The sequence below is a fragment of the Ustilago hordei genome (assembly GCF_900519145.1).
Source record: "Ustilago hordei strain Uho2 genome assembly, contig: UHO2_contig_07, whole genome shotgun sequence".
NCBI classification, from domain to species: Eukaryota; Fungi; Basidiomycota; class Ustilaginomycetes; order Ustilaginales; family Ustilaginaceae; genus Ustilago; species Ustilago hordei.
Window position 1 is genome coordinate 121,115 of NW_024545289.1, and position 17,835 is coordinate 138,949.

Consider the following 17,835-nt stretch of genomic DNA (forward strand, 5'->3'; position numbering starts at 1 on the left):
TGTGATTGTCGGAATGGCCGAGCTCCTTCAACATCAGAGTGTATCGAGGCGGAATGAAAGGAACCAAATCGCTGCTTGACAATGTGTTCCTTTGGGAGATCCGAACAAGAAGCCGAAGCCCCTTCTCAAGCCATACTTCTGTTCCCCTTCAAGATCACAGACAGCTATCGGCTCTCCCGCATGCTGTTCCTGCTGCTGGTGCTGCTGCTTGCTTCTTTCTATCAATGGTAATGAGACGGATTGGAATCAGAAAGGAACCAGAAAAAGGAGACGCCTGGTGAATCAGCAGTTTGCAGCGGAAGGGGCATTGAATAGCAGCTCAGCTTGAATCGATGCATAGATCTGCTTGCGCGCGACGTTCTGCCCCAACTTGTGTGAGAGAAAGCAACACGTGGCTAGCGTCGCTATGTATCGTGTCCCTCTGGACTTGTCCTCCCCCCCCCTCTTGGGGGTTAAGCGCGGGGCAGACACATTTGGCGTGTCTGATCTGTATCTCTGCGAAAATGTCGTTAGACGGTTCTGTTGACCAGAGGGATCCCAGACAGCACGCGTAAAGAGCACCCGATGTCAAAGGCGGCTTCGATCAATTTGACCAACGTGCTGGGCTGCTTCGGCGTCATTGGGCTGGGCCTCGAGAAAGCCAGGTCTTGGAAAAGCCAAAAGAAGGTCATCTTGAGGCCCGCGGGGAAGAAAGAAGGGTGGAGGTACCAGAGAGGATATCAGTCGACCATAGGTTGCGAGATACCATATTTGCTCGTTGCAGACAAAGAATTGAACACAGGGTTATAGGGCTGCGAAGCGAGAGTCTCTCATGTTCAGGTTCCTCGGTCACGGTCACGCTTCATTGTAGACGCCTGTGCCTCAACCAAGCGTCACTGTTGAAGGGCGTGCGATTGATAGCGTTGATCACGAGTATCGATTGCGATGGTAAGCATCAAGTAAGTACAAGATGGTTCGAGTGTATATATATCTCCTCCAGCGTTCTATGTATGCGTGTATGATACAAGGAAGACAAGACTGAAACATAACGGGCAACTATGTCAGATGTCTGATAGCTGGTATGCCGATGCCCATCGCGACAGTCAATCCAGGTAAATATAATGCGTATCCGAGTGAGCCAAGTTAGGCAAAGTGTGAGATCGATCTCATCTGATTTCTTTTATTTTCTTTTTCTTATTCGATACTGCTCACCTGGTATGTCCGACTGATGACAGCTTGCTGCTGTCTCTTAGCCTCACAACAGGGGTCGTGTCGCTCTTCTGTATTGTTCGCTTCTCGCGGTCCCGCCTGTGTGCGTTCTGTTTGGCGTTGAGCTCTGTCGAGCCTGCAGCTGCAGCTCCATTCATTCACTCTGGCTGCCGGTGTTCAAGCTCTACGGTTCATTCTGTTGGTGCCTCGCCTTGACGCTTGTCCTTCAAGGTGGGTCGTAGAGATCTCCGCCTCCACGCAGCTTGTTTTCCTCTCTGCTTTTCGCATTCTCTACCTTTCTGCCATCTCATCAACAACCGGTTGCCGGTGGGCTAGCAAGGATCCAAGGCTCAGGCTGACCGTAGCTGCAAGACCTCCGTACGTCGGTGCTCCTCACCATCTTCACGCAATTGCCGTAGCTGCTGCTACTTTGTTATACATTCGACGAACAGCGGCCATTGAGACGATTGCGACGTTCGGAAGGAACTGCGACTTCCACCTGATTGCCTTTCACAACTGCTCCGACACCGTTTCACCTTGTTCATCCTCCAACATCCATTCCTGCGACAACTTCGACCGGCTGGAAACATTATATCATCACCTCACGTCGGATTGACGCTATCGGCTTCTTGTGACACGACATATCCGACATGCTTCAATAGTCGCCGCCACACGTCACCTGTCTCTCCTATCCCTTGCGAGTTCTCCTGACGGCGTTCACGATGTTCTCACGCTCACGGCATTCCGACTCCAAGAGGCTGAGCGCCTCCCGACCCAACGCCGATAGCCGCAGCTCGGTCTCGGATGCAGCCCTCAACGCAACGTCACACCAACAAGCGGCTGCCATCCCGACACAGCAGAGCGCAGCGCTACCCGTAGAGATGCCTTCAGCCGATGTGCCGACAATAACAACCACGAATGGAACTCCACTCGCAACGTCCTCTGCCACATTCTCATCTTCCATGGCTGCAAACACGGCTCGACCCGAATACTATCAGCACAACACAGCCGCGCAGACCTCAAACTGGACCTCACCACTACATCGCTCGCATGCCGCTATCATCGAACCCACCGATGTCACAAACAGCAGCTTTTCGGTCACGTCGCTCGACAGCTTCGGTGCCATCTCGATGGCAGGATCTACCGCGGCAGCAGAATACGGCAGTCAGAACGGATCACGCTATGGGATGAGTCCACCTGGCTCTACGCTCGTGGCACCTAGAGGCGAGCTCTCATCAGCCTCGATACGTAGTCGAAGGAACTGGGACGAGTTCGAAGGCAAGCCTGTCTCACCACTACCTAGTCCTGCCGTCCAAGACGAACAAGCCAGAGACATGTTTGATGTTCCCGTTGCCTCTTCTTCCAGACTCGCCACCAACAACAGCCCTTCTACTCCATCCGCTCCTACCACCCCTGCCAGGAACTTCTCAAATGAATCGCTACCGAGCATGGGGGGCGATGCAAAGACCATGTCCTCCCCAAGAGGCGGGACACAGAACGAGGTTGCAAGTCGAAACTGGTCTTTCTTCAACTCGAATCCTTCTGCTCCATCTGTCACACGTGCGCCCAGCATCAAGACCGCCAACCTCACGAGACGAACGGATCATGTTGGCGGCAGCGAACCTGCGGAGCCATCTACGCCGCTCAGTTCAACTGCACCAAGAAGCGCATCCAGTGCCAACAACCTCGCTCACGGCCTCGCAGCAAGGGTGACCTCTGCAGACCTTTCCAGTCGCATCCGTTTGCCTTCCAGGTTGCCCACTCTACCCACAGACAGCGGAAGCATTGGAGGTGCCGGTACAACCAACGCCAGAGCCACCTCGGCCATCTATTCGCAACCGCAGCACTTCGGCTATCCGCGGCACACACGCATAAGCAGCGGAGAGTCAGCGTTATCTGCCGAAGTGACCATGTACTCGCCACTCTCGGCCCTTGACCCACATACGGGAGAACTCTTCAATCTCAATTCAACCTCGCAGCTTTCCCTGTCAGCCATCTCGGATGCACCCAGCGCCACTCTCGAAGGCTTACCACCAAACATACCATGGGCACCCGACAGTCCTCATCGTGCACGCAGTCGAAGCCAGCTCTTGCTAGATGACGAACACCGCAGCGCACAGTCGTCCCCGGCATCTGCTGTGCCTTCTCGTATTGAGTGGCAGAGACCATGGAGAGAGGCTGGCGATGCCTCCACCGACTCTATCAGCGCCCTCATGCCAAGTGCAGCGCAAAGAGCAAGTCCCCCACCCACACGATCCGAGCTTCATCCTCCCTCTTCATCGTCGATAGCCGGCCCGAACGGCACAGTGGCATCGCAGGACCAAAGCTCAGATGAAACAACAAGGAATCAGGGACACTCAAGGCGTCGGCAAGGACCGTCTGAATCGGCAACGGGTAGCAGCATCTCGCCTGTCCCTTTGAGCCGTGAGAGACCAAATCAACCTGCGATCGTAGAGTCACGAGAAGAGGAGGAAGACGGAGACCAGATTGGTCCGTATCGCATCGAGAAGACGCTGGGTATGGGTGCATTCAGCCGTGTCGCTTTGGGACGCTTAATACGCAGCTCATCGGGTACTTCTGCGTTGCGATCTGATCGAATGATCTCGTCGCTTCCCGCGTTGCGGCAACGAGCTCTGCAGAAGAGCCACCAAGGTCAAGTGGAGGGCAACGACAATGTGGTGGCGCTCAAGATGCTCGACCGTGAGCCTTGCAACAACAACGAGCGTCTCAAAGTCAGTTGGGTCCGTGAAGTTGAAGTGCTCAAGCACATCTCGCACCCGAACCTGGTCCGGTTCATCACTTCATTCAGCACACCCCTCCATCATACGCTCGTGCTCGAGCGAGTTGCAGGAGGCGAGCTGTTCGATGCGCTCATGTCCAACTTTGATCAGCTTGCACAGCGCGAATGGCTCGTTCGTGTCATCTACACCGAACTTGCCAATGCGATCGGCTGGATGCATCACATCAACCTCGTGCATCGTGACATCAAGTTAGAGAACATTCTGATGACGGTCGATCTGTTTGCAGCAACTGCTGCCGCAGCCACTTCAGCAAGCTCCGGAACGTCTTCAGAGCCATTACGCCCTCACCATCTGCCTGCTCATGGCCCTTTGATCAAGCTGACTGACTTTGGTCTCTCAAGATTCATCGACCCGTCCAATCCACTGCTCGAGACACGCTGTGGCTCGGAGGAGTACGCTGCGCCAGAGCTCATCATCGGGAAGAAGTACGACGGTCGCAAGACGGATGCTTGGGCTCTTGGTGTCGTGCTGTATGCACTCATCACCGGATCACTGCCATTCATGGAGGAAGTCAATGTTGGTGTCAACGGCGCACGAGAGGGTCACGGCGAAGAGCGCGATCCAAAGCAACGCAAGCGACACCTGCTTCGAATCGCAAAAGGCGACTTACGATGGCCATCGCCTGCCAATGACAGCAGTGCTGACCAGCCTGATCCTTCGACGTGTCCTGCCAACATGCGTCTCGTCACCCCGGTGGCCAAAGCGATAGTAGCTCGACTGCTTCGACGTGACTCGACCAAGCGAGCTACGCCATGGGAGACATGGGACGAGCAGTGGCTTCTGGGAGGAAGCTTCGGATACGCTAATCTGGCCTCAACACATGGAGGCAGCGGGGTAGGTGGCTCAGCTATGCCTCCTCGCCAAGTGCCAAATGAGGCCTCTGCCGGCGGCGAACCACTCGATTTGCACCCGGATCCACGCTCGCAACAAGGACAGAGTTGGTTGGAAGCAAATGCAGCTGTGCGACAGGATGATTTAGACCCTGTTGCCCGTGACGATTGACGATGCTCGAACGGCTCTTCGCACCTTGCAACAGGTGCAATTCTCAGTTGAGAGTTCGATCCAGCATTGAGTGCTAGCCACAATCATTTCTTTGTGACCGACCTGTACTCTAGAAATAATACATACGCACATTGAGGAATCTTCCACTATGCTTATTCTTAGTAGACGATCGGCAGCACTGCGTGCAAGCTTTCTAAGGTGATACGATGTGCTCATAATCATAGATGTACCCGAAAAAAATGGTAGTTGTATTGACGGATTCGACGTTGAAAACAGGTCAATCTAAGAGGAAAAAGAATTCCCGGCCAGGGAATCGAACCCTGATCTGAGCAGAACAATCGGACAGCTTGGTATAACTTTTCGTCAAGTGAGAGTGCCCTATACTAACCATTGTACTAACTGGGATTGGTTAAAAAAAATAAACATGGTGTGTAACATATATGAATCTGAGTTGTCTCCAGGCAACATCCAAGATCAGGATGTCACTCCTCGTTGTGGCAGTACTCAAGCTACAGCACCCAGAAACGGAGGCCGAGACGAGTACGTTCGGCTGAGGGACGCAGCAATCCCAACCGCCTGGTCCGTAGCCGTATGCTACATGTTCAATCAGGTCGTTAATGCGGAATAAGCGGACGTGCCGGCGTGTCAATGACGAACGGAGAGATCCGCGTCTGAAGTTAGATACAGCATGTCCACGACTATGAGTGCTGTGCTCAAGATGCTGAGTGTTTGTGTTCAGGGAAAGGAAGGCAATCAAGGCAGAAGTCAAGACCTGGAACACAGAAGTGACTTTGCATGTGAGTTGTTGTGGGTAGTCAGAGTACGACACCGTGTGATGCACCGCGCCGATCCGTGAAAGCCTTTCTAAAGGTGGAGCCATACTTTCAAGAGCCTAGATTGCGGTACGAGCTCGGACCCATCGGCTTTCGCATGGTCGGGCTCGTGCAGAAAGATGTTAGCGTTGGGCTCGTTATGGTTCTTTTCCTCTGGCGAGGCCTGCTCCTCCTGCGTCTCCTACTCGTCCCGAGTGGTATTGTTTGTACGGGCGAAACCGGAATAGAGCTGCTTCCGCGCACCTTGCCCGCCGCCCTCCCCGCCTGGTACCTGGCACTCTCAACTCTGGTCATCCGACCTGACCCTTAAGCTGTCACTTTGGGAAAGCAACCCCGCAAAGCTACCTGACTCTTCTGACGCTCGTACAGGCAGACGCTGCAACTGTCGATGCCCTGCATACCCCGTCATCGAGCAGCACAGCCGCTATGCCGCTTAGCTTGAGGCTTCGTCGGTATTGTGCTTCCCTGCTGGACGTCGTTGTGCACACGATGCGCAGGGTGTAGCGAAAAGTTGAGATGGTTTGATGTTACCCGATCCCGCCCACTGCCATCGGTGGCTTTCTGCCCCCGATCTGAAGTCGATCGCATGTCTGAGCTCTTGCACGTCGCTGCCCACTGACTTTTCTCCCGTCTGCGGCATTGCTCGTCCGTTGCGACCGATCCAGTCATTGTTCGTGACTCGCTGCCACTTGTCATCCCGTCTGCCGATGCATGGTCAAGACTCTCGTCACCGCTGCTGCATAGAGTCACTTTATCGATCAGAGGCCTAATCACCGAATCAGCAGCGAGACAACGAAGGCAACGCGTCTCTGACTGCAAGAGGGAGTGTTGGACTTGAGGCAAGAAGATAGGGTCGAAAAAAAGGGTACCAAAAATGCAGATCTTTATCGAAGCGCAGAGAACGTAGCTTGACGCAAATAGTTCCTGCGTATGGCTACACATCGTCTGTCTTTCTGCGTGGAGGCAGCGAACGGAACTTCTGACTCGCTTGGCCCATGCCCACACAAAGCGCACGCACGCACGCACGCACGCACCTTTCCGTCGTTGTGTGTTGCTGAGAGCGTGCGCAATATTTTTTGGCTTCTGCAACGCAGAGAGAGAGAGCGCAACATCCTGCGAAGGCCAAGGAAGCAGCGCAAAAGCCAACACCTCGGCCATCGATCCACAGAAGGCAAAGAAGATGAATCTTCTTGGTCCCGCAGGCTGGGAGCTGTGTCGACGCCTGTTCAGGCAAAAGCTATATGCCGACCCTGCAAGCCGGTCTGCCTTCTTCTTTTGATTCACCATCATCCCAATCTCTCTCTTCCTCCTTCCGCATAACAACACATCTTCTTCAAAATGGCTATCCAGAAGATCCAGGCCCGCATGGTCCTCGACTCCCGAGGCAACCCCACCGTCGAGGTTGACCTCACCACCGAGAAGGGTCTCTTCCGCGCCGCTGTCCCCTCCGGTGCCTCCACTGGTATCCATGAGGCCGTCGAGCTCCGTGACGGTGACAAGTCCCAGTGGATGGGCAAGGGCGTCAATAAGGCCATCGACAACGTCAACAACGTCATCGCTCCCGAGCTCATCAAGGCCGGTATCCCCGTCACCTCGCAGAAGGAGATCGACGACTTCCTCATCAAGCTCGATGGCACTGCCAACAAGGGCAAGCTCGGGGCCAACGCCATCCTTGGTGTCTCGATCGCCGTTGCCAAGGCTGGTGCCGGTGAGCAGGGTGTTCCCCTCTACAAGTACCTCGCTGAACTCAGCGGTATCAAGGCTCCTTACGTCCTCCCCGCCCCTGCCATGAACGTTATCAACGGTGGTTCGCACGCTGGTAACGCTCTTGCCTTCCAGGAGTTCATGATTGTCCCCACTGGCGCCAAGAGCTTCACCGAGTCCATCCGCATCGGTACCGAGGTCTACCACAACCTCAAGAAGGTCATCAATACCAAGTACGGCATTGACGCTACCAATGTCGGTGATGAGGGAGGATTCGCACCTAACGTTCAGTCTGCTGACGAGGCTCTCGAGATCTTGACCGAGGCCATCAAGAAGGCTGGCTACGAGGGTCAGGTTCACATCTCGCTCGATGTTGCCTCATCCGAGTTCTACAAGGACGGCAAGTACGACCTTGACTTCAAGAACCCCAACTCTGACTCCAGCAAGTGGCTCACCGGTAAGGAGCTTGCCGACGTCTACCTCGGCTTCATCAAGAAGTACCCCATCACCTCGATCGAGGACCCCTTTGACCAGGACGACTGGGAGGCCTGGTCGCACCTCCGTGCCCACGCCGGTATCACCATCATCGGTGATGACCTTACCGTCACCAACCCTCTCCGTATCAAGACCGCCATTGAGAAGAAGGCTTGCAACGGTCTCCTCCTCAAGATCAACCAGATCGGTACCATCTCCGAGTCGATCCAGGCTGCTCAGCTCGCTCAGTCCGACAGCTGGGGTGTTATGGTTTCGCACCGATCCGGTGAGACCGAGGATGTTACCATCTCGGACCTCGTTGTTGGTCTCGGTGTCGGTATTATCAAGACTGGTGCTCCATGCCGATCGGAGCGCACTGCCAAGTACAACCAGCTCCTCCGCATCGAGTCGCTCGAGCCCTCGGCTGTTTACGCCGGTATCGACGGCTTCACCCAGGGCGAGACCGCTCCCAAGGTCATCACCAACAAGTCCGCTTAGAGCGCAGGATCGTGGTGAAAAAGCTCGTATTCCTGTGATGACATAGCCTCAGTGTAGGCACATGCAATTGTAGATCTAAAACAGATAATCACGGATCAGTGTGGCCAGCGTGATGACTCAAAGTAGCAGAATTGGCTCAGTCGAGTGACATGTGAGCCGGCAATGAGTTTCAGATGCGAGTATGAGCGAGAGTTCATCGGAACCGCCGTGCAAGGTTGCGAAGCGAAAGCTATGCTCCCAAGGTTGATGGCATCTCGGACCGCGGACAAGTGCAAACTGTACAGATACAATCGTTTCAATGGTTCCAGCCGTTTCACCCGTTTCGTCAGGGTCGTAGAGCGCGCAGACTTTCAATTGTGTGAGAGCGTCTTGGTCTGATGATGCGTTGCATTGCTGTTGGAAGGATCTCCGTCCTCCTCATACGGCTTCTCGCCTTGTTCGGCTTTAGTACGGACTCAAAGACGACAGAGGAGTAGCACTAGTCGATGAGGTATTTGCGCTTGAAAAAGTTGCGCAAGTGGAAGACCTGCCATACTCCCAATGCTACCAATGCCACCAATGTGAGAATGGCAAAGTTGGTTACTCGCATGTTGGTCGACACTGCGCATCAGAGGAAAGAAAAGGTACAGAGGTCAGTTGCTGGTTCTCGATTTGACTTCAAACTGTCTCTTCTTCTTGTACATACGATTTGTGTCTGCCATCCTCAACTCTCGCTTCTTCAAGTACTCCATCTCGTTCACAATCTCATTTGCTACAGCTTCCAACTTCCTCACCTCTGTTTCCAACCCACTCAAACTCTCCTGATTGGCAATGGCATTGTAGTCCACTGCATCTGCTCCAATGTCCACATCCAAATCGATCGTCATCACTGGCACATCCGACCCGGTCTTTGATGTTTGCGTGTTCTTGAAGCAGACGCCAAGGTCGGCGTGAGAGTGAGTGTTGATCGCCAACCGGGTTTCACCTTTGATGTTCTTCTTGGAGAGGTAGACGTTGTTGTGTTTGCTTCCGTCGACGACTTCCACATCGACTCGTTGGGAGGAGAAGTCAAAGGGCTCCTTAGCAATGGTAGAGGCTGTGATGATCACGAGCGAATCGGAAAGCGCGTAGTTCCAGATGCATTTTGTGTGTGGGTGTGTTGCTGCGGGGAGGTCGAACTTGATTGCTGAGACAAGGGTTGTGGAGAGGAAAAGGACGAGAAGCAGACTCGCTGCCGAGCAGAAAAGGTGCCGCAACATCATTGCTGTGGTGTTGGAAGCGGGTCGAAGGATGCGTGCAGAATTGAAGGATCGTAAAGTGGTCGTTAGCGGGATCGAAGAAGGGCGGTGAGGGCCTTGCAAGATCTCTCAGAGAGCCAGGTGAGAGTGATGCAGACAGAACGAGTATGCTGCTGCTTTGTCGGTGCCGAAAGTATGACGGCAGGGATTGCGTTGAGCGACGAAGATTGATGATGATGACCAGAATGACAGATTTAGGCTGGATACCACGCTCAGACCCCAAATTGGTCGGAGTGGACACGACACACGGCCTTGCTGGAAGGTTACAGACAGCTGTGTGCTTCGTGCATGTCTCAACTAACATTGGGATAAAAATTCCGACCCAACGTTCAAGTTCTTCTCGTGCGATTGAGTTGCAAGAAGAAAGCAAAATGTGGACTGTCGGCGGCAAATCAAAAAATTCCTCTGCAGCCAACGTCAACTTTTCTCGACACCATCCAGACTTCTCCATTCATACCCGCCATCACCAAACCCACAACATCTAGCCAAGATGCATCTTATGTTCACTGAAGACAAGGTACGTTCTGGATACCAACTAACGAGCTCAAGATATAAAGTACAGGAAGCTAACGTTTCTCTGACTTGTTTCTTTGGATAATGATAGGACGGCAAGCGTATCTACACTCTCAAGAAGAAGACCGTCGAGGGTGTCATCACAAGGTCGGCTCACCCTGCCCGCTTCTCGCCTGACGACAAGTTCTCTCGACACCGCGTCACTATCAAGAAGCGCTTCGGCATCCTCCCCACTCAGCTCCCAGCAAAGCCCATGTAAAGTGGCCCATTCCGACATCCGACTGCGCAACCCAAAAGCTCATAATGAGCCCGACCAGCCCTGCTTCTTTCGATCACATCCGCATTCGTTCCACCTTATTTCTTTATCGCATATACCCGTCAGCGCAGATCTAGCCTCTGCATAGGCAGCTGTAGCTGACATCAGGTCAGGCCGACATTTGAATAGCGGCCATCTTACGACGAAAAGCCGATTCCGCAGCGCGAAGCATACCTCTGCTGCATCGCAAGGTCGTCTCTCGTTTCGTTGTACACCATGTCTGCTCGCCGCCTGATTTGACAAGTCTCCTTCCCACTTCAGCAGGCTTTCGGTCTGCTTTCAGTCTTCATCTCAATCTTGTAGCAGTATCCAACTCGTTCTCAAACTCTTCGTGCAAGTTCTACGATCTCTATGTCTGTGTGATTTGGATTGGATTAGAGGTGCTCGTGTGAAAATGATATCAAAGCGATAGGCCATCACCCAAACCGTGCCAATCTGCGACGACGCATCTCTTCAGCGCTCACTTCTTCGGCTTCTGACTCTTCGTCCTCATCTTCATCTCCCGCGCCAACACTCCCGCTTCCTTTCGCAGCCGTACTCGACTCGGGCTTTTCCTCCTCTGCGATCTCTCCTCTCGCCAGTCTTTCTTGCTTCTCCTGCTCTTCTCTGGCCTTCTTGCGTGCCTCTTCACGCATCCTCGAGATACGGTCTACATCTTCTGGAATGACCTGCTGCTCACTGCAATCGCGATGCGTCGGATTGCGATAGTTTGGGTTGTCCGCGGCGAATCGGGCTGCTGCTTCTGTGTCACCAAGACTCGCCGCTAGTGCAGCCTGTAGTTCCGCATCCTCATCATCGTAGTGTCGATCTTGACGCGGTCCGATGACAGCACTTGCCTCGGGAGCTCCAGGTATACTGAATGGATCCACGTGCTCGTCGTCGCTTGGAATCTCTTCGTCATCATCGACGATCTCCTCGACGTCTTCGTTGTTACGATTGGCTGCAACCATGGCTGGACTGAGAAAGGGTGAGCGATGTGATAGCGAAGAGGGACGGAGCTCTTCGACATCGCTTGAGAGGTTGTCATCGCGTGATTCATCCAGGTCAATGGCCTCGTCGCGGGTGAGACCGGATTGTCGCTGTTGAGCTCGACGTTTTCTTCGTCCGACAAGTCGAGAGGATGAAGAGGACGAAGACTCGGCTGCGGAGCTGCCTGCAATGTTGACTGAGCTGCTGACTCTTGAAGACCGATTAGAACTGGACAAACTCGCTTCCATCGCTCTTCGCAAGTCATCGTCTACAGGATCGCTGGAACCGGTGCGATGACGACGTCTTGACGGTGCAATCGCATCAATGTCGGCATCTGTCTCGAGCATAGAGCTGTCCCCTTCTGCGTCGGCTTCGTTGCTCGATGTTCTGACCTGACGCACCCGCGATCGGCTAGGTGTGTCGGGTGCATCTCCGCCAGCATTGTGTTGTGCGAGGCTGGCACTGAGAGCTGCTTGCAACTCAGCGTCTTCCTCCTCATCGCCAAATCCGAACATACTTGATGCACCGCCAAAGTCGCCAGCGCTCGGTAGAGAGCTGCCGGAAGGCTTGTTAGACTTCGTCTCGGGACGAAGACCGAGACTGGTGGAGTTGACAGTGCTTGAAGCTGATGCTGCGCCTGGTGGCGGAAGGTGGCCTGCCATCTGATCTGCATCCGACTCGTGGAGACCCTGGCCCGCACTCCCTTCAGCAGCCTGGACGACAAAGACTGTGTAGCCCTCTGACTCGGCGGTGTGAAGCAGCGTGCCGAGGTAGTTGTTGCCGATCCAGCTTGGTTCTGCGAGGAAAGAGTTGAGATTATACCAGAACTTGCTTGTGGTGCCAAACGAGCGGATAGTGAACCAGTGACTGTCGAGGTTGAGGACGAAAGCCTTTTCCTGTTCTGGTGCATCGTGGCGTGATCTGTTAGCTGCGGAACGCCAGTTGAAGATGGAGATTCCCCAGACCTGGAGGGCTCTTTCAAGTACTGATGCGCTGAAGAAGCCGGTATCGTCCATATTCAAGCTGGAGCGATCTCGCGATGCAATGTCGGCTTGGCTGAGTCCGAGTTCGGAAGCCTCGAACTGGTCAAGCTCAGCTGCAATCTGAGCTAGTTGTGAAGCATCGTAGTATTGTCCCTGCAGCAGCGCATTGAGTGCGTGCTGGGCACAGAGCATGCTACCGGACTCCTGCCTTTCATGGTGGATGTAGGCAATGAGCTGCTGTTGCGGCGTTGACGAGGACATCGCTGATAAGTGCGCGATACGGCAATGGTTTTCCTCGGGTGCCGTACAATACAGCTGCTTCGATCCGCTTCCAACGAGTGATGATGGGTCTGAGCATGGAAGGTAGATACATACACAGTCCGATGATTGCGCGTCGCTTTTGCTCAGCGTTTATCTGATTCATTCGAACCTGTCTCAAATCGAATCTGTTCTGCTGTTGGTGTGGAGGCTTCGCAGCTTCAAAGCGCGTGTGTATTGCTGAAGGAAACGATCCAGCAAGGCACGAGAGGTGACATGAGTTGACATAACGAAAGATCGGGCAGATCGGATAGGACAGATCTGGAGACGAATCGGGCAAAGACGATCTGATCGGAGATCGGACGGAGCTGATGTAACAGGGATCGGGGACTATTGAGTCACACTCGTTGTCTTAGCTTGTCATTAATTAAGATGCTCCCACTCCTGGGATGTGCCGACACTTTGTATATAGATCAAGCGGAGAGCTCAAGGCCCTCGCCACACTCTTCTCTTAGGTCAATATAGTATAGTGTTTTAGCTCAATAGCGTGAACACTGTGCTTAGATTGACATCTCCCGATAAGCGTCGATAAGAGCCAAATCTAGTTGAAGTAGATAAAAGCTACACAAAGTGTAGAGATGGTGAAGGTAATGCTTATGGCCGAGTAAAAGGCTTGAGCATCTGAGCACGGACCACATGTGTCACAACCTACTCAAGACAAATGCTTTGTTATGCTCCGCAGTCGATGCGGCTCTCTGCGGCTCTTCTTTTGTATATATAGACTCCTTCTCTCTCCTCGCTCTCTCTCTCTCTCTCTAATTATCATCATCAATCACACGAAAACTTCAACTGGCTCCCAACGTGGGGCTCGAACCCATGACATTCATACATCAAGAGTCCGACGATAAGCATAATGCTGCCATCGACATGAGCAGGACAGACAGGAAGGGAGGAGAGAGATGATGATCAGGTGGCAGTGACTGTGGGCAATGGTTGGGAGGAGGGTTGGCTTATGCAGGTGGTCAGGATACTACAGTTAGCGAACCCAGCACTGACAGCAGAGGAGGCAATTGTATGGGCAATGGGTCTTGTCAGCATTAGCAATCAAGCTCCAAGAGGGGAGGCAGAGAAGATTCCCAAGGATGTCTCGAGTGCCATTGCACACATTAAGAAACTTAGTGATAACAACTGGCACACCTGGGAGCCCACCTTTATTGACTGTCTGCAACGGGTGTGTAGTGCAAAGGAAATCTTATATGGCAAAATAGCACCTGGAAGCGAGGGATATGATGAGGACCTGGACAAGGCACTGGTAGGTCTTATCCACGCTTGCTGTGATGACAGCCCAGAAAGCCACATTGACACATACACTGTCAGGGGTGTGGATGAGGAGGCCCAACTTGTAAGTATGCTTTATGCTAAGCTTAGGAAGGCACTAACATTGAATGATGCAGTGAAGTGAGTGGGCCTGCAGGACTGCATCCACACTGTATGCCTGTACAATTGGGATGTTGTCAGGCTAGGCAAGGAACTTGATGTCATGGGCCTGGATGCTCAAGAAGCAGGAGGGTCACTGGTTCATATGGACGGAGCACAGGTATCGAAGACCTAGTCGATACCAGTAGAGAGCATGGTCGTAGTGCAGTCTCCATGGAGACCATGGACTCCTATGGATTCACATGCAAAGGAGCACTGAGCCCATATGCGAGGAGGACCAGGCACAGCCACGAGGAGGACCAAGCTCAAAGAGCAGGCGCAGCCATGAGGAGGACCAAGCTCAGATGGTTACCACTCAGGGGCTCGAGAGACAGGAAGTCGACACAGGTCATGAGGAGGAGGAGCAGTGTCGAAGGAGTCGACACAGGTCATGAGGAGGAGGAGCAGTGTCGAAGGAGTCGACACCACTCAAGAGGCACAGGGGTGCCAAGCAGGAGAGGCCCCTGAGCAGTACTCGATGAAGAAAGTACCCTCTGGAGAGAGAGCAGGAGCAGCATCGCTGGCGATGCTGTGAAGAGGTATATAACCATGCTTTCTCATCATCATAGGTCGAGTGGATCCCCATCCACTCTACTCACCATACAACTAGTCAATACTTTAGAAACACAAGTACTCATTAGTTACAGTCAGCATAGCAGCAATCTATCAAGGTTGCTCCTCATCGTAGTGTGTGTGTTGTATCACCACTACCTGACGTCCGAAGGCGCCCATAGCAGGTTAGCGGTCCGGATATAGATAGAACCGAAGGCAGTAGTCCACTGCGGTCCGGGGATCACTTCAAAGCATCAAGTCAACACACTGGACACTCGTGTTGACGCCACCAACCTTATCACCAACACCATCAACCTCATTATCATTGACATCACCAATCTTATCACCAACACCATCAACCTCATTATCATTGACATCACCAATCTTATCATCAACACCATCAACCTCATTATCATCGACATCACCAATCTCATCACCAACACCATCAACCTCATCATCATCAACACCCACACCAGACCTTGGTGTCATCATAACATTGATATTGATCGTGCCGAGCTACCCCTGAACGGAGTGTCCACAGAGGTCAGCCGAAACCTACGATAGTATATACAACGAACGCCACCTGCTGTCACTGCACAACTTGATAGTCACCGATACCGAGACAATAGCTGTCACACAGTTTAATAGTCACCGAGTATCTCGACAGACCGACCTGGGTTTCAGGCGCGAGACCCCTGACACTTGACTCCATTTGGAATGATGCTGCACGTTTTGGGAAGCGCCTTGATGAGGACCTAAAGAAATCCATGCTCTACCATTGCACGGCACAAGATTGGTTCTATGCCAACTCCATTGATGCACTCAAGATGGCCAAACCAGACTGTAAGTATGATGAAGCCTACCATGCACTCGCCAAGAAACAGCAGGATGGTGAGATTTCAGGTCATATCAGAGGAGCAGCCAGGGTTGCTACAAGCATGGAGCAAGGGGGTACTGGTCAGGTGGAGCAGGGGCCCAGGGGCAGGCATGATCTGCGTAATCCCTCAGCTCCTCCAAGATGCTATGCATGTGGGGGACCCAATCATATTGCTCATAATTGCACAAACACCAACAACCACCCCATACCAAACATGAGCGAACCTGCTGCTCGTATGACACAGGAGGCGAGTCACTAGGAACTTGGGTGCACCTTCCTAGCGATCGACAGGGGGGAGCAATCAGCATACAACACCTGGATTGTTGATTCAGGTGCAACTCATCATATGGTAAATGATGAGAGAATGCTGCTCACCTCGATGAGCAAGGATGGTCAGATCAGTATGGCAGGGGATGAAAAGCTTCAGGTAAAAGCCATAGGAGATGCCTCCCTTTGGGTCAGTGAGGCTGCCATCCAGCTATTGGATGTGCTCTATGTGCCGAAGCTCAATTCTAATTTATTGTCCATACAAGGCTTGATCGAGAATGGTGCATGAGTAATCTTTGATGAGTCTGGGACTACCATAAAGCAGAACAATGGTACCCAAGTGCAATTCAGGAGGAACAGGAGACAAGGCCACTTCGACATGTGAGGACAAGCACTGGCTTTGGAGCTGGAGGAGACAATCAACAATGTCCCAGAGGACAACCAGAACACAGGAAACCAAGACAACAACTCGAAGGAAGATAAAGATAGCTACCTCTGGCATGAGGTTCGGACACCCAGGACAAGATAAGACAAGGCAAATCCGGGCACACTACCTTGGCACTGATGAGAGAATGGAGCATGAATCAAAGCACTGCAATGCATGCAGTCAAGGGAAACAGACCCAAGTGCAGATGAGCCAATCGGAGTCGAAGAGAGTGGAGGCACCACTAGAGTTAGTACATGTAGACTTGATGACAGATCTTAAGGGCCATGCCAACTACCACTATGCACTAGTTGCTGTGGATGACTTCTCCTCCCTGATCTACATGGAACCACTCTGCACTAAGAGTGCTGCACTCCTGGCGCTGAGAAGGTGGATTACCAGGATGGAACAAGCAACAGACAGGAAACTCAAAATGCTCTGCAGCAACAATGGAGGAGAGTGGTGCAGCTTAGGAGCTGAAGACTGGCAAACTCAAGAGGGTTTCAAGTGGCAAAAGAGTGTCCTGGGGATCAGTGTCCAGAATGGATGGGCAGAGAGAGCAATCAGATCAGTCCAAGAAAAGATGTGCTCAATGCTCATTGGTCAAGCTTGCCCCAGAGAGTTGTGGCCATATGCAATCACAGCAGCAGCACATGTGATGAACCTTACCCCATCAGCCACCAAGACCATTCCCCACGAGGCCTTTTATGGAACCACTGTGCACAAGCTGGCCCAGCAGCTGCAAGTCTTCAGATGCTTGGCATGGGTCCATGTTCAATGGAAGGACCAGCAGGGCAAGTATGGGGCTAGAGCAAAACCAGCCATCATGATTGGATATGACGACAAGCACAAAGCATGGAAGTTTTGCAACCCGGACCAGCCTGGATCAATTCAATGGAGCAACTCAGCAATGTTCCATGAGGATAAAGGATGGAGTGATCACCAACAGGAGGCAGTCCAGCCCATGGTGACCATGGAGGTCGAGGAGGAGGGTGTCATGCCAGCCATAGTGGAGGAGGAAACCAGATCAGAAGCCACAGTGGAGGATCTCCTACCAGCTGTAGACAGCACAGTGTCATGGGCCTGGATGCTCAAGAAGCAGGAGGGTCATGGGTTCATATGGAAGGAGCACAGGTATCGAAGACCTAGTCGACACCAGTAGAGAGCATGGTCGTAGTGCAGTCTCCATGGAGACCATGGACTCCTATGGACTCACATGCAAAGGAGGGCCAAGCACAGCCACGAGGAGGACCAAGCTCAAGGAGCAGGCACAGCCACGAGGAGGACCAAGCTCAAGGAGCAGGCACAGCCACGAAGAGGACCAAGCTCAAGGAGCATGCAGATGGTTACCACTCAGGGGCTCGAGAGACAAGAGCCAAAGGAACTGTCACTGATCAAAGGAGGAGGAGCAGTGTCGAAGGAG

The 17,835-nt window shown here is 52.9% G+C and overlaps 5 protein-coding genes and 1 non-coding gene across 6 annotated transcripts; 3 read left to right on the forward strand and 3 right to left on the reverse strand.

Moving 5' to 3' along the window:
• Positions 1-1,910: 1,910 nt before the first annotated feature.
• Positions 1,911-4,991, forward strand: UHO2_03847 (uncharacterized protein; the record flags this gene model as incomplete). The annotated part of the gene is made up of 1 exon (XM_041559804.1): positions 1,911-4,991. One exon carries the CDS (start codon positions 1,911-1,913, stop codon positions 4,989-4,991), a length of 3,081 nt encoding a protein of 1,026 aa, XP_041415738.1.
• Positions 4,992-5,289: 298 nt separating this feature from the next.
• tRNA-Glu(CTC) lies at positions 5,290-5,396 on the reverse strand. Its single transcript has one exon. It is a non-coding gene; the product is annotated as a tRNA-Glu (tRNA).
• Positions 5,397-7,162: 1,766 nt separating this feature from the next.
• Positions 7,163-8,500, forward strand: UHO2_03848 (putative ENO1 - enolase I (2-phosphoglycerate dehydratase); the record flags this gene model as incomplete). Its single annotated transcript, XM_041559805.1, has 1 exon — positions 7,163-8,500. The coding sequence occupies one exon, from the start codon at positions 7,163-7,165 to the stop codon at positions 8,498-8,500; it is 1,338 nt and encodes a 445-aa protein (XP_041415739.1).
• A 478-nt stretch (positions 8,501-8,978) lies between these two features.
• On the reverse strand, positions 8,979-9,741 carry UHO2_03849 (related to ERV25 - component of the COPII-coated vesicles; the record flags this gene model as incomplete). The annotated part of the gene is made up of 2 exons (XM_041559806.1): positions 8,979-9,100; positions 9,186-9,741. 2 exons carry the CDS (start codon positions 9,739-9,741, stop codon positions 8,979-8,981), a joined length of 678 nt encoding a protein of 225 aa, XP_041415740.1.
• A 526-nt stretch (positions 9,742-10,267) lies between these two features.
• Positions 10,268-10,549, forward strand: UHO2_03850 (putative NOP10 - nucleolar rRNA processing protein; the record flags this gene model as incomplete). Its single annotated transcript, XM_041559807.1, has 2 exons — positions 10,268-10,294; positions 10,382-10,549. The coding sequence occupies 2 exons, from the start codon at positions 10,268-10,270 to the stop codon at positions 10,547-10,549; spliced, it is 195 nt and encodes a 64-aa protein (XP_041415741.1).
• A 473-nt stretch (positions 10,550-11,022) lies between these two features.
• On the reverse strand, positions 11,023-12,819 carry UHO2_03851 (uncharacterized protein; the record flags this gene model as incomplete). Its single annotated transcript, XM_041559808.1, has 1 exon — positions 11,023-12,819. The coding sequence occupies one exon, from the start codon at positions 12,817-12,819 to the stop codon at positions 11,023-11,025; it is 1,797 nt and encodes a 598-aa protein (XP_041415742.1).
• Between the last annotated feature and the right edge of the window lie 5,016 nt (positions 12,820-17,835).